The sequence below is a fragment of the Leucoraja erinacea genome, chromosome 4 (assembly GCF_028641065.1).
Source record: "Leucoraja erinacea ecotype New England chromosome 4, Leri_hhj_1, whole genome shotgun sequence".
In the NCBI taxonomy this organism is placed as follows: Eukaryota; Metazoa; Chordata; class Chondrichthyes; order Rajiformes; family Rajidae; genus Leucoraja; species Leucoraja erinaceus.
In genome coordinates, this window is record NC_073380.1 from 91,515,902 (window position 1) to 91,531,013 (window position 15,112).

General features: G+C 42.5%; 1 protein-coding gene across 9 annotated transcripts in view; it reads left to right on the plus strand.

Moving 5' to 3' along the window:
* ofcc1 (orofacial cleft 1 candidate 1) overlaps window positions 1-15,112 on the plus strand; it is a 342,172-nt gene that overhangs the window by 311,109 nt on the left and 15,951 nt on the right. For all 9 annotated transcript variants that reach the window (XM_055634782.1, XM_055634784.1, XM_055634781.1 and 6 more), the window contains one exon: window positions 8,475-8,584. In XM_055634782.1, coding sequence (XP_055490757.1) covers window positions 8,475-8,584 — 110 coding nt within the window. The remainder of the gene's footprint in view (window positions 1-8,474; window positions 8,585-15,112) is intronic.

Consider the following 15,112-nt stretch of genomic DNA (forward strand, 5'->3'; position numbering starts at 1 on the left):
CGTTGTGACAGTGACTATTCTGTAAAAATATGCATCATTGGCTGTAAAGTGCCAGGGATATTGACCAGTTATCTCCCATCTCATAAAGGCACAAGGCAATTAACAATGCTAAACTTCCCTGCAGCCCACGAAACACCAGTATGGCTGGTGTATCCCCATCATCTGCACATAGTTTAAAATCTGTGAGCTCAAACCTGCTTCAGAGTATTGAACGTATTAATATTTGAATACAAATAACCTTTTTAAATAAGATACAAAATTGCTGGAAGCCACAGCGATTGGCAGAATATGTACAGTATAAATTATTTGTGGCTATATTATTTACCCTTTAATTATACACATCAATGACATGGAAAGGAAACCTCAATATATATTTCATTAACTGTAAGGTCATTAGAAAATTATGCCGTGCAGAAAATCCATACCACACTGTATTTTGGAGAACTTGTGAGCATGTTTTATTAAATACAATTGATCATGTTGAATTACTAAATTACTTACTGGTCGCTCCATCATTTCATCAATATTGTTTAATTTATTTGATTTATTAAATCAGCATGTCAAAATCTTTGAATGGAAGTTAATCAGAAGATTCAAACGGATCGTTGTTGTTTTATGGAGTTTGCAATGTTGACCAAGTACACAGAGCTTGCTTATGTGTCAAAGATTTTAAAAAAACTAGGTAAAGTTCCCACTTTGGTGACACAGCAGATAATGGCACCCAACATTTCACCCAGTTTTAGAGAGGCAGTTTACTCTTTTGTGAATTTACTTGTAACCTGGCAAAATAAATTTAATTCTGATGTGTGTGAGTTGTTGCATTTTGCTATGTCAAACCAGGGCAGGACTTTAAGTACTGCAAATGGCTGAGCCCTGGAGAGTGTTGTAGAATAGAAATCTGGGAGAAATGGTGCATGTTACCCAGAAAGTGACAAGTCAGGTGTACAGGGTAATGAAAAGGTGTTAGCCACGCTTGCCTTCATGGGGAGAGGTGTTGAGTACATTGGAGAAAAGATGCAAGTCATTGTTGAGAACACAGTTGGTATACAGTGTGCAGTTTTGGTTGTCCAACTATAGGAAGGATGGATATAAGTAGGAAAGAGTACACAGTGGATTTACCAGGATGTTACCCAAGGTTAAGCACTTGCGTTACAGTGAGAGGTTGGGACCTTTACCTTTAGTGCCCATTGGAGACAGAAGGGGACGTCCTATTGGGGGTACAAGATCATATGGGGATAGATAAAGTGAATGCTCACAGTTTTGTTCCATGGGTAGAGGATTCTAAAATTAGAGGGCATAGGCTTAAGGTGAGAGGGAAGAGATTTAAGAGGGATCTCAGAGTCAACTTTTTCACTCATTGGGTAGTATGCGGAATGAGTTGCCAGAGAAGCTATTGAAGTGGATACAATTACGACTTTTAAAAGACATTTGGACAGACTGTTTCTGAAATTTGAATTCTGATTAATAAAAAAAAAGAAAATGTTCTTTTTTAAGGCAGCACAATGGCACAATAGTAGAGTTACTGCCTTATATTGCCAGAGACCTGACCACAGGTGCTGTCCATAGGGAGTTTGTACATTCTCCCCGGGATCGCTTGGGTTTTCTCCAGGTGCTTTGGTTTCCTCCCACATTCCAAAGACATGCAGATTTGTTCGTTAATTGGCTTCTGTAAATTGCCTGTAGAGTGTAGGATGCAAAACTAGGATAACATGGAACTAGTGTATGGATGATTATTCGCCTTGGCCATATTTAAGAGAGCAGATGTAATGCTGTTGACATAGTACAACTGAAAGTGGGCTTATTACATAAAGAAAGTATTTCTAATCCCAGTGATGGGATGGATGGAACAATGGTGACTTGCAGCAAAGCTGGACTCTGGTTGTCTAACCCTCTGGAAGCCTGAGATCTCTGCATTCAGCAGTGCGTTTGGAAAAGACCCGTGCTTTATTTTTCAAGTTGACCCAGCAAGAATGTTCACTTTCTCCTGGATCTCTTGGCTAATTATTTTCTTCTCTTGAAATGGCCATTCCAACTTGACTGACAACACTCTTACATCTCTGGGTACATATCCCAGTATGGAAGCATTTGTCCAAGTATTCGGGCAGGTCCTCAACTGCAGGAATGCTGAACTTTGTGCTACTCATCACTCTATGCTGCAAATTATCATCAGCACTACCACTTCTCCTGGTCTCTGGCCTACCACAGAGCTTTTGGTCTGTTTTTCTCTACCCCCCACACCCCCCCCCCCCCCCCCCCCCCCCCCCCCCCCCGACCACCCCCCCCCCCCCCCCAGCACCCCCCCCCCCCCATTGTCTTCTTAATTTACGACAAAAAATCTTAACTTCTTAACGTTTCCCAATTCTCGTAATTCCTTTTATTTTCTCTCTCTACATATATCGCTTGCTAAGTTTTTCCAGCATTTCCTCATTTTTTGTTAGTGTTACTTGCCTGTTTTACATAAATCATCAGCAGGAATTACACATTGAAATGGAAATGATTGAGTACCAGGGAGAACGACCATATAAGGCAGTAGAATTTTTCAATTTAATTATTTTTAGTGTTCATAGATGCTGTACATTTAAGCAGAAGTAAAATAATTTAAAGTATATTTGTCAGTTTTTTAGTGTTTTCCAGAGATATTCATGGGACAACATTTATTTTGACAGGTGATAAGCCGGGGTAGTGTGTTTTTAATCAGCTCATAATGCATTTCCATAGATGGTACCTAATTTTACACTTAAAAGGTCATGCACCCTGTTCGATCTTATGCCTTAGGTGGGCTCTTGCCAACTTGTCCAAATTAATTCCAGAAAACCCATTCTAGTTTAGGAAGAGAATTACCAGCCATGTGACCAAAAGTATTGGCAGCTGTTGTTGCTCAGAAGAAAGTGCAGATAAATATTTTGGATTTCTTTGGCCAATTTTATGCAAGTTTCAATGTAGTGAACCATCAACATCATGTGAAACCAGCAGCAACTTCAGGACTTACGTTTGTAGTTTGACAAATAATTCACAGAGGTGCTGTGTTAGTGGTGGAATTTCTCCACAGTCGGCACTGATTTGCAACTTTTAGTTAATGTACAATGAACTTGTCTCACTTAAAATATTGTGAAAAGATCATGTTTAATAGTTCACAAACCATTATTCAGCAAATGTTCTGACTCTAAAAGGAATACATTTAAAGACTACAATTCCCATGGATCGATATTTTTAAAAATAATGTATTTTAAACTACTTGTTTAAAGTACATGATATTTAAGCTCCGATCAATCTTATGTCGGTTTCAGTTTTTACTTCATAGTCTGTAAAATATTCCAATGTTAGTGAAAAGTTGCTATCTATGAATATTCTTTAATCTTCAGCTAATCTAATGGCAGCTGCCTTGTTTCAACAAGACTGCTCCATCTTATCAATTGCTATTGAAAAACAAATAAATCCTACAAGGGACAAACAACTTCTGTAGGACGGTGAAAGAGCTGGACTTGTTCTCCACAGCAAGAGAAAGTTAAAGGAAAATTTAGCGTCATACAGGACAGAAACAGGCTCTGACTCATCAACTGCACATTGACCCTCAAGTGATCATTCACACTAATCTTCTATTGATTATTCTTACCAGACTCATCAACTATTCCCAGATTCTGCCAGTCAACAACACACCAGGGACAATTTCCAGAATCCAATTAACCAACCAAATCACACACCTTTGGGATGTTGGGCAAAACCAGAACACCCTGATCAAACACTTACAGCCACAGGAAAAACATGCAAACTTCACACACACGACACCCCAGGTCAGGATTGAACCCAGGTCCCTGGTGCTGTGAGGCAGCAGCCCTACTAACTGTAGCACTCATTTTGTTAGAGGTTGAAGCAGGTTTCAAATATATAACATTTAAAAAAAACGCTATTTGCAGTGGTAGAAGAGTCAGTAACCAGAGAAAACAGATTTAAGGTAAAAGAATCTGGAGAAGTTTTCATGCGGCAAGTTCCAGAATTGCTGGTGGCAGCAGGTTGAATAATGATTTTCTAAAGAGCCTCAGCAGTATCGCAGTCTAAGTTCCAACTTCAAAGGAGTACCATGCATTGAAGCGTGTGACAATTTCATTCTCCACACATTGTAATCAGAGGCGATCGCCAAGAAATGTTTTAGCATTTTTCTTCTTCATTGTGGACTTCATTCATACTTACATAACATAAATATTGCCTGATATTACTGTCAGCACAGTGGAGTTAGTTGTCAGTTCCACTTGTGAGGCACATCTAATAATGTCTCTGCTATTGAAACACTGCTCAGATCATTACTAGAGTGCAAGGCTGCAAAGTTTCCACGTCAGGATCACAGTTAACGGGAAGCTAAATGCACCTAAGGGTGGGATGTGAGTGCCGTGTCTATCGTAAACATTAAAGATGTGTTTAAATAAATTGCTGCAATTTGCCACTGAACCAGCCACATAACTAGAAGATGGACACATAAAGCTGGTGTGACTCTGGCAGCATCTCTTGAGTAAAGGAATAGGTGACATTTTGGGTCGAAACCCTTCTTCAGATTGAGATTGTGGGTAAAGGAAAATGAGAAGGTACATAGAACAAACAAATGTAAGACATGCAAAAAGCATGATGACCAAGGAAAGGTGGAGCCCACAATGCTCCATTGTAGGCTGTGGGGTAGATGATAATAACTAGTATGACGACTAGGGTGGGGGAGCAACAAGAGAGAGAGGGGATGCAAGGGTTACTTGAAGTTAAATAAATTAATATTCATACAGCTGGGTTCTGCTGGTCAGAGGCTGGGTATCCTAGGACATGACCCACCTCTTGGCATAGAAACATAGAAAAATAGGTGCAGGTGTAGGCCATTCGGCCCTTCGTGCCAGCACCGCCATTTAACGTGATCGTGGCTGATCATCTAGAATCAGTACCCCGTTCATGCTTTTTCCCCATATCCCTTGATTCCTTTAGCCCTAAGAGCTAAATCTAACTATCTCTTGAAAACATCCAGCGAATTGGCCTCCACTGTCTTCTTGGGCAGAAAATTCTACAGATTCCCAACTCTCTGGGTTAAAAAACAAATCCTCATCTCAGTCCTATATGGCCTATCCCTTATTCTTAAACTGTGATCCCTGTTTCTGGACTCCCCCACCATCGACAATTTTTTTCCTGCATCTAGCCTGTCCAATCCCTTAAGAGTATTTTATGTTTCTATAAGATTCCCTCTCATCCTTCTAAAGTCTCGCCATCCCGGGTATTAACCTGGTGAACCTACGCTGCACTCCCTCAATAGCAATAATATTCTTTCTCAAATTAGGAGACCAAAATTGCACACAATTCTCCTGGTGCGGCCTCACCAGGGCCCTGTACAACTGCAGTCAGACCTCCTTGCTTCTGAACTCAAATCCTCTTGCAATGAAGGCCAACATGCCATTAGCTTTCTTCGCAGTCTGCTGTACCTGCATGCTTACTTTCAGTGACTGATGTACAAGCACATGCAGGGTTCATTGCACCTCCCCTTTTCCTAATCTGACACCATTCAGATAATAATCTGCCTTCTTGTTCATGCCACCAAACCTGACATTTATCCACATTTATGCATCTGCCATGCATCTGCCCACTCACCCAACCGATCCAAGTCACCCTGCAGCCTCTTCGAATCCTCATCGCAGCCCACACTGCCACCCACCTTTGTGTCATCCGCAAACTTGGAGATGTCACATTTAATTCCCTCGTCTAAATCGTTAATATATATTGTAAATAACTGTGGTCCCAGCACTGAGCCTTGCGGCACCCCACTGGTCACTGCCTGCTATTCTGAAAAGGACCCGTTAATTCCTACTCTTTGCTTCCTGTCTGCCAACCAGTTCGCTATCCATGTCAATAACCTACCTCCAATACCACGTGCTCTAATTTTGCACACTAATCTCTTGTGTGGGACCTTGTGAAAGGCTTTTTGAAAGTCCAGATACACCACATCCACTGACCCTCCCTTATCCATTCTACTTGTTACAAATTCCAGAAGATTTGTCAACCAGATTTCCCCTTCATAAATCCATGCTGACTTTGGCCGATCCTGTCACTGCTTTCAAAATGTGCTGCAACAACATCTTTAACAATCGACTCAATCATCTTCCCCACTACCAATGTAAGGCTAACTGGTCTATAATTCCCCGTTTTCTCTCTCCCTCCTTTCTTAAAAATTGGCTACCCTTCGGTCCACAAGAACTGATCCATAGTCAAGAGAACATTGGAAAATGATCACTGTGCATCCACGATTCCTAGGGCCACCTCCGTGAGTACTCTGGGATGCAGACTATCATGCCCTGGGGATTTATCTGTCTTCAGTCCTAATGTAGAATTCCACCATATTATGGTCACTGTTGCCCAAGGGGCTCTGCACAACAAGATAGCTAACTAATCCTTCCTCATTACATGACACTCAGTCTAGAATGACTTGACCTCCAGTCAGTTCTTCCACATATTGGTTTAAAAAAACATCCCTTGCGTATACATTCCAGGAAATCCTCCTCCTCCTCAATCTAAATATAGATTAAAGTCACCCATGATAACTGCTGTACCTTTGCTACATGCATCCCTAATTTCCTGCGTGATGCTATCCCCAACCTTCCTACTGCTGCTTGGTGGTCTGTATACAACGCCAAAAAGCGATTTTTGCCCTTGGCAATTTTGCAGTTCTACCCATGCCGATTCTACAGCATCCAAGCTAATGTCTCTTTTTGCTATTGCATGAATCTCCTCTTTAACCAGCAATGTCACCCCACCTCCTCTTCCTTTTTGTCTATCCTTCGTGAATATCAAATACCCCTGCATGTTTATCTCCCAGCCTTGGTCACCCTGAGGCCGTATCTCCGTAATTCCAACTATATCATATTCCTTAACTACTAACTGCACATTTAATTCATCCACCTTATTATGAATGCCACTCACATTAAGGCACAAAGCTATCAGGTTTGTTTTTCTTATTTCCCTTCTACCTTTTGGTTCTGTCCTCACTTTATGGCCCTCTGTCTCCCTGCATTGGTTCCCATCCTCCTGCCTTGTTAGGGCATCTCCCAGTGTCTTCACCACCCTTGTCTGGAAGAGAGCAACTGTGACAGGTCTCTGGAAGTTTACACGATCCAGAACAAAGCAGCCCCCTTCAATGAATGCCCACTCCCAACCCAAACATTGATCCCCTCCATCACTGGCACACAGTGGCTGCAGTGTAGTCCACATACAAAATCAACTGCAGTTACTTGCCCAGGTTCCTCTGACATAATCACCCCAACCCATCAGCAACAAGGCCAAGAGAGCAGGTACATGGGAATACCACAGCCTCCAGGTTCTACTCTGGGTTACACACCATCCTGACCCAGAAATATATTGCTGGTCCTTCATCATTACATGATATAAACCTTGGAAATCCTTCCTCAACAGTGCTGTAGGAGCACATCCACCTGAGGCAGGCAGAGGTTCAAGAAAGTCCTCGCCTCCCCCGATAAATAATATCACACATAACAACTGGTCCACTTTCTGTCCAAAAGCAGACAGACCCACACCAGATTTTGTGTGACCAACATCTCTATCATCAAGGAAGAATAAGAACAAGCCAGGAAAGAACAAATATCCACAGTCAGTAACAGGCAGCTGCTCTTTGAAGTCAACGGACCACAGGCCCTGTGGAGATGGATGGGATCATTGTAGATCAACAAAATAGAGAGAGTACAGAGGAGATTTACTAGAATGTTGCCTGGGTTTCAACAACTAAGTTACAGAGATAGGTTGAATAAGTTAGGTCTTTATTCTCTGGAGCGCAGAAGGTTAAGGGGGGACTTGATAGAGGTCTTTAAAATGATGAGAGGGATAGACCGAGTTGATGTGGACAAGCTTTTCCCTTTGAGAATAGGCAAGATTCAAACAAGAGGACATGACTTCAGAATTAAGGGACAGAAGTTTAGGGGTAACATGAAGGGGAACTTCTTTACTCAGAGAGTAGTAGCGGTGTGGAATGAGCTTCCAGTGGAAGTGGTGGAGGCAGGTTCATTGGTATCATTTAAAAATAAATTGGATAGGCATATGGATGAGAAGGGAATGGAGGGTTATGGTATGAATGCAGGCAGGTGGGACTAAGGGGAAAAAAAAATTTGTTCGGCACGGACTTGTAGGGCCGAGATAGCCTGTTTCCGTGCTGTAATTGTTATATGGGTATATGGTTATATGGTTATAGATAGGGATAGCGGTGGCATGGATGTAGTGTTTCTGTGGTATGTGACTACATTCCCCTCCACCACCTCCTTCTCCTCCACTATCTCCATCTCCTCTTCATTCTCCTCCTCTGGGCCAGTTTGTGCCAGCTGTGTTGGGGAACAGATGTTGGTGGGATGGAGAGAATGGGTTGGTGGTATAGATGACACAGTTAAAGACAGGCCCATATCTCCAGAGTTTGAGTGGTTTCATTCTCCTCTCTTCTGTAACGGTCTTAGGTGTTCGATGCTGAAAGCAGCGCAAGTTTCATGCGGCAGCAAGTGAGTGGTCTGGACACTGAACAGCAATCCTCCACATCACCAGAGCTCCGAGAGAGACAGAAGAAGATGTGAGTATCGTCATGCAGTGCCTGCGTGCCAATTTGAAACATGATGAACTGATCCAATATTTTTCATGTCATTTATTGCCAGTAGACTATGGACTAAGTGCTGAGATTAGCATAGGTAGGTGCTTGATGGTCAGCAGAGACGTGGTGGGCTAAAGTGCCTGTTTATGGGCTATATGACTCTATAACCTAAAAAATAAGGATTAAACAAAATAAGAAATCAATAGGATGAATCGTTAGTCGTTAGTAGCACCTAATAGCATCGATGTTTAAACAATGGGTTTAATCTTGACCTCCAGTGCTGTCACTTTAGAATTTGAATGTTGTCCCTGTGACTGCATGGGTTTACCAGGGTACATGTTTCCTTTCACATCTCTAAGACAGGAGGATTGGTAGGTTAATAGGCCACTGTAATTTCTATTTTGATGCCCAGGTAAATTGTATAGTTGATGGGAATCTAAGGACGATAGGTAACATGCAAAAATGAGAAAATGGCCTTTATCAATGTCATGTGGACCTGGGGAACAGGCTGAACTGGTCCCGCTGTCTCGACTCACATTCCATGGCCACCATATTTGTCTCTCTCACCCGAGCCAGGTGAGAAGATTTGAACTCAATGCCTCATCCTGCCCAGGAGTCAAGTGACAAGATTTGACCAATCGCTGGCCTCAGCTGGCACAATGCCGAGCCCCCCCACCCCCATGAATACTTGACTATGGACAAGGGCAGGGTCAAGTTGAGGCTTTGCCGGCTGTCAAAGCTGTCAATTAAGTTAATAGGCTTTGAATGTGTTTGACATTTAGGTACACTTAAGAAATACTGAAACTGAAGTAAATAAATAAAAAGACAAAACTCATACTTTCTTAACTAGAAGTATATAAAAGCACATCCAAATTATTAGAAAATATTGCATTAAAATAATTAAAATAAAATTACCTTTGTACCTGGTTAATGTTGGGAAAAGCTGTTGGCATTCAAATCACGTTTATCAATAATGTTGCACCGAGATAGATGGTAGTTATCCTGAGAAGAAACTGTTTCAATTCACAGTTGAATGGAATAAGAACACAACCAATTAAATCATAACGTGATGACAACAATTCGTATTTACAAGTTGCCTTTGAGACAGTAAAATGTCCTAAGGTCCTTCAGAGGAGCATTTTGAAACACCTACGAATTTCTGAGGACAGGTGACTGAAGCCTTGGTCAGAGGGTGGGTCTGTACAAGCTTCTTAAATTAGGATAGAAAAGGAGAGTTGAAGAGGTTTGGAATGGAATGGAATGCTTTTAATTGCCATTCAAACAACTTGGTTTGAATGAAATTGCATTTTCTACAGTTTTTACATTGCAAAAAAACCCAAGACCCAGTTTAGAGGGGGAATTCCAGAGCTTAGTCAACTGAAGGCATTGACATAGTGGTGGAACAGTGAAAGTAGAGGATCTGGTTGATGTATATACAGACATGGAGACATATAGACATGGGCTCTTCATCTCACTGAGTCCATGCCGAACACCATCCACCCATTTTATTCTGTTGCATATTCATCAACTCCCCTCACATCCCACCCCTCATTTACATTTCACCAGCAATTTACAGTGACAAATTAACCTCCCAATCTTTATGCCAAGGGATGCAAGAAGAAACCAGAGCACCCACAGGAAATCCACATGGCCAGGGGAAGAAAGTGCAAATGTCCTCAAAGGAGTTTGTAAACAGTGGCAAGTATGGTAGATTGTAATGACTTGGAGCCAGTGATGCTTCCACTCATGGGGAAGCTCTAGCTCTGGGTGGATTTGTTCAAGGGAAGGGAAAGTGGAGACGAGGACATCTTTTTTTTCATGAATTTGTGGCATTCTCTAACCAGAGAGCAGCACAAGTTGAGACATTGAAAATATTCATGGCCAAGGTAGATACTTGAGCTAAGGCAGAGTCATGGAGTGTGTGGAGCAATCAAGAAAGTCCAGCAATTAGATCAGCAATGACCTTAAAGAATGCTATTGCACCCTCGAGGGGCCATATGTCCTACTCTGGCTTTTATTTCTTGGGCTCTTAAATAACAAATGCAAATATGTTGAAATGACAGATTAACTTAAATATACATTTTGTCACAAATATTTTTAGCTCTTCGAGTCATGGAATATTTTACTTTGGTTGTATGTTTTTTTTTTTAAACAACCTTAGGTTTCATAAATGTCACCACTACCCAGTTTGTGGCATCTTTGAGGGTAAGAAAAGCCTATGGCAATTCAAACTGCTGGCTTCCATTTTACTGCCGTGCCGCGAGTAATGTCATTGACTCTCTAATTTTATTTGATTCCTTGTAAAATTATGTTATTAGCCAAGGCAAATGCGTAAATGAAAGCAGAGCAAGGAGGTGTAATTAGATTCTAAAGATTATCTCATCCATAAAAGCCCATAGCATTGCCATTGACTGTGGGCAACTTGCAAATGGTGGAGGATAGTTTTATACTCTGCGAGCCTAGTGCTAACATAAGAACATTAGAGGATAAGAATAGAAGAGCAGTAGGCCATTCAGACCCTTGTGACTGTCCTTGGTTTCAATAGCACGTGACTGATTTTTTACCTCAGACCTACTTCATGTATGAATCCCATATTCCTTTATTCCCCAAAATTTGCTTTATTTCCACAGCCCTCTAGTTGGAGAATTCCAAGGACTTATTAAACTCAAAGTGAAGAAATGTCTTCTAATCTGTGGTCAGCATAATGCACTTTGTTCTGAGACCCCCCCTAACCCTGGTGCCTGGTACCACATCCAGAGACACATCATACTTGCAATTACCTTGTCCCCATGTAAGCAGGCAGTGAAGAAAGCGAATGGCGTGTTGACCTTCATAACAAGAGAAGTTGAGTATAGGGTCAAAGAGACCCTTCTGCAGTTGTGCATGGCCCCAGTGAGATCACATCTAGAGTATTGTGTGCAGTTTTGGTCTCCAAATTTGAAGAAGGACATTCTTGCTATTGAGGTAGTCAGCGTAGGTTCACAAGGTTAGTTCCCGGGATGGCGGGACTGTCATATGTTGATAGAATGGAGCGGCTAGGCTTGTATACTCTGGAATTTAGAAGGATGGGAGGGAATCTGATTGAAACATATAAGATTATTAAGGGTTTGGACATGCAAGAGGCAGGAAACATGTTCCCGATGTTAGGGGAGTCCAGAACCAGGGGCCACAGTTTAAGAATAAGGGGTAAGCGATTTAGAACGGAGATGAGAAAATACTTTTTCACACAGTGCGTTGTGAGTGTGGAATTCTCTACCTCAGACGGCGGTAGAGGCCGGTTCTCTGGATGCTTTCTAGAGAGAGTTAGATAGAGCTCTTAAAGATAGCGGAGTTAAGGGATATGGGGAGAAGGCAGGAACGCGGTACGGATTGTGGATGATCAGCCATGATCACATTGAATGGCAGTGCTAGCTTGAAGGGCCGAATGACCTACTCCTGCGCCTGTTGTCTATTATCTATTGTCGTTTGGAATTTTGCATGCATCCTGACATGAGGATGGAGAAATTGGATGTGATTACGCAATGGGCTAAGTGTTCGGCTGGTGACCGGAAGGTAGCCGGTTCGAATCCCGCTTGGAGTGCATACTGTCGTTGTGTCCTTGGGCAAGACACTTCACCCACCTTTGCCTGCGTGTGAATGCGTGTGAGTGATTGGTGGGTGGTCGGAGGGGCCGTAGGCGCAGATTAGCAGCCACGCTTCCGTCAGTCTGCCCCAGGGCAGCTGTGGCTACAGAAGTAGCTCACCACCACCGAGTGTGAGTGAGGAGTGAATGAATAATGCGATGTAAAGCGCCTTGAGTATCTAGAAAGGCGCTATATAAATCCCATCCATTATTATTATGATTATAAAATAAATGTTTAAGAAGGAACTGCAGTGTAACATTTACCACATTTTTTGTGATAGAGGGAGTGCAGTGAGGAGAGTTTAAACAAGCTAAGCCTATTTTTGGTAAATTGCATTGAATTGTTCAAAATCCTGAAGCGCCCTGACAAGGTGAGTGTGAAGTTGATGTTTCCTTGGGAGCAATGTCTAGAAACAAGGGACCACTCTCTGAATATGAGATCGGCCATTGAGGATGGAGGTGAAAATATCTTCACCCAGAAGATGGTAAAACTTTGGAATTGGCTAATTCAGGAGAGTGGTGGAAGTTTGTTTGCTGAGTATATTCAAGACAGAAGTCAATAGAGTTGAAGGCTACTGGCCAAGTGCTACCAGGGATGCAAGCAGAAGCCGCCACGTGACGTATACCGGGCAATGCTGACGACAGAAACTGCGCCGCAGTGACTGACTGAAGTAGCCAATTCTGCAACCACCGACCGTCAACCGTCACTGACTGACCGGAAAGACGTGATATAGAAGATGGCCGGACAGGAGGAAAAAGAAGTGTTACCAGATGGGGTGATGCAGATGGATCCCCACTGGTTGGCAAAGGGATGATGGGCCAAAAGGTCTTTTTCCATGTTGTATGATCCTAATACATTTTTAGATATTCATATATCTGATTTGTTTCTTTGTTCTATGTCGGGCAGTGCAGAACAGAAGAGCGGAGATTCAAAAATCAGCCATGATTTTATCGAATGACAGAACAAGGAAAAGATGCTGAATAGCTTACTCCTTGGCCTATTTATTTTGTTCTTTTGTCTTATGTCCCAGGCATTCACATCAAAGGAGTAAATGGGAATGTGTACTAAAGCACACATTCCCATTTTACTCACCACATATCAAACTTCGATGGAGTGCGGGAAACAGGCCCTTCGGCCCACCAAGTCCGCACCGACCAACGATCCCCGCACATTAACACTATCCTACACACACTAGGGACAATTAAATATTTTTTATACTAAGCCAATTTAACCTACAAACCTCTACATCTTTGGAGTATGGAAGGAAATCGGAGACCTCGGAGAAAACCCATGCGGTCACGGGGAGAACGTACAAACTCCGTACAGACAGCACCAGTAGTCGGGATCAAACCTGGGTCTCTGGAGCTGCAAGGGCTGTAAGTCAGCAACTCTACCCATGTGCCCTTATGGATTAGTTTAGTTTAGTTTAGAGATATGACATGGAAATAGAATCTTTGGCCTACCGAGCGCATGCTGACCACCAATCACCCATTTAGACTAGTTCTATGTTGTCCCATTTTACCGTCCACACCATACACTCTTGGTGCAATTTACAGATGCCAATTAACTTACAAATGCACACATATTTGGAACGTGGGAGGAAACCGGAGCACCCGGAGGAAACCTACACAGTCACAGGGTGTATGTGCAAACTCCACACAGACAGTACCCGAGGTCAGGATTGAACCTGGGAAAATACATGTTCCATTCTCCACCTTCTACATTTAAGGGGATATGGTGGTCCACACAACCCTCACTGTATTCTGTTGGTGGGTTCATAAAACCATAGTACTAATGCCACTTCCCATTCTGATGACAAACAGTCCATTTCCAATTAATGACAATCACTACAATCTAAAATCTGACATTCTTACTGAGAGTCATAGAGTTATACAGCGTGGCAACGGGTCCTTTGGCCCAGACCGACCAAGATGCCTCATCTACACTAGTCCTTCCTGTCTGTGTATAAACAAAATCCCCCTAAACTTATTCTATCCATGTACCTATCTAAATATTTATTAAACATTGCAATAATACCTGCCTCAACTATCTCCTCTAGCAGCTCATTCTATATACCCACCACCCTTTGTGTAAAAAGTTACCCCTCAGGTTCCTATTAAATCTTCCCCCCTTCACCTTAAACCTATGTCCTCTGGTTCTTGATTCCCCAACACTCGGCAAAAGACTGTACCTATCTAATGCATTTCGTTGTCTCTGTACTGTACACTGACAATGACAATTAAAATTGAATCTGAATCTGACTGTGCATTTATTCGATCTATTCGTCACATGATTTTGTAGAGCTCAATAAGGTAACCAGCCTCTTCGTTCTCGACTCGAAGGAATAAAGTCCTAGCCTGCTCAACCTCTCCCTATCTCAGGCCCTCGAGTCATGGCATCATCCTTGTAAAGGGCCTGTCCCACTTTCACAACCTAATTTATGACCTCTGCCGAGTTTGCCCTTGACTTATACTCGCAACATGGTCGTCACGAGGTCGTAGGAGGTCGTGGGTAGATCGTAGAAGGTTGTGATGCTAGTCGTAGGTACTTGTGGCATCAAGTAAGTCGCGTACTGATGAAAAATGTCCACGAGTAAAAAAGGTCGCAAATTAGGTTGTGAAAGTGGGACAGGCCCTCTAATCGTCTCTGCACCCTTTCCAGTTTGTCATCTTTCCTATAACATGGTGACCAGAACTGAACACAATACTCTTAAATGTAGGTACACAAAAAAGCTGGAGAAACTCAGCAGGTGCAGCAGCATCTATGGAGCGAAGGAAATAGGCAACATTTCGGGCCAAAACCCTTCTTCAGACTTCATAGCTTTATGGGTCCTTTCCCAGATTGGGCAGGGAGAAGAAAGGAAAAAGGAGGATTCATGGGCCTCCTC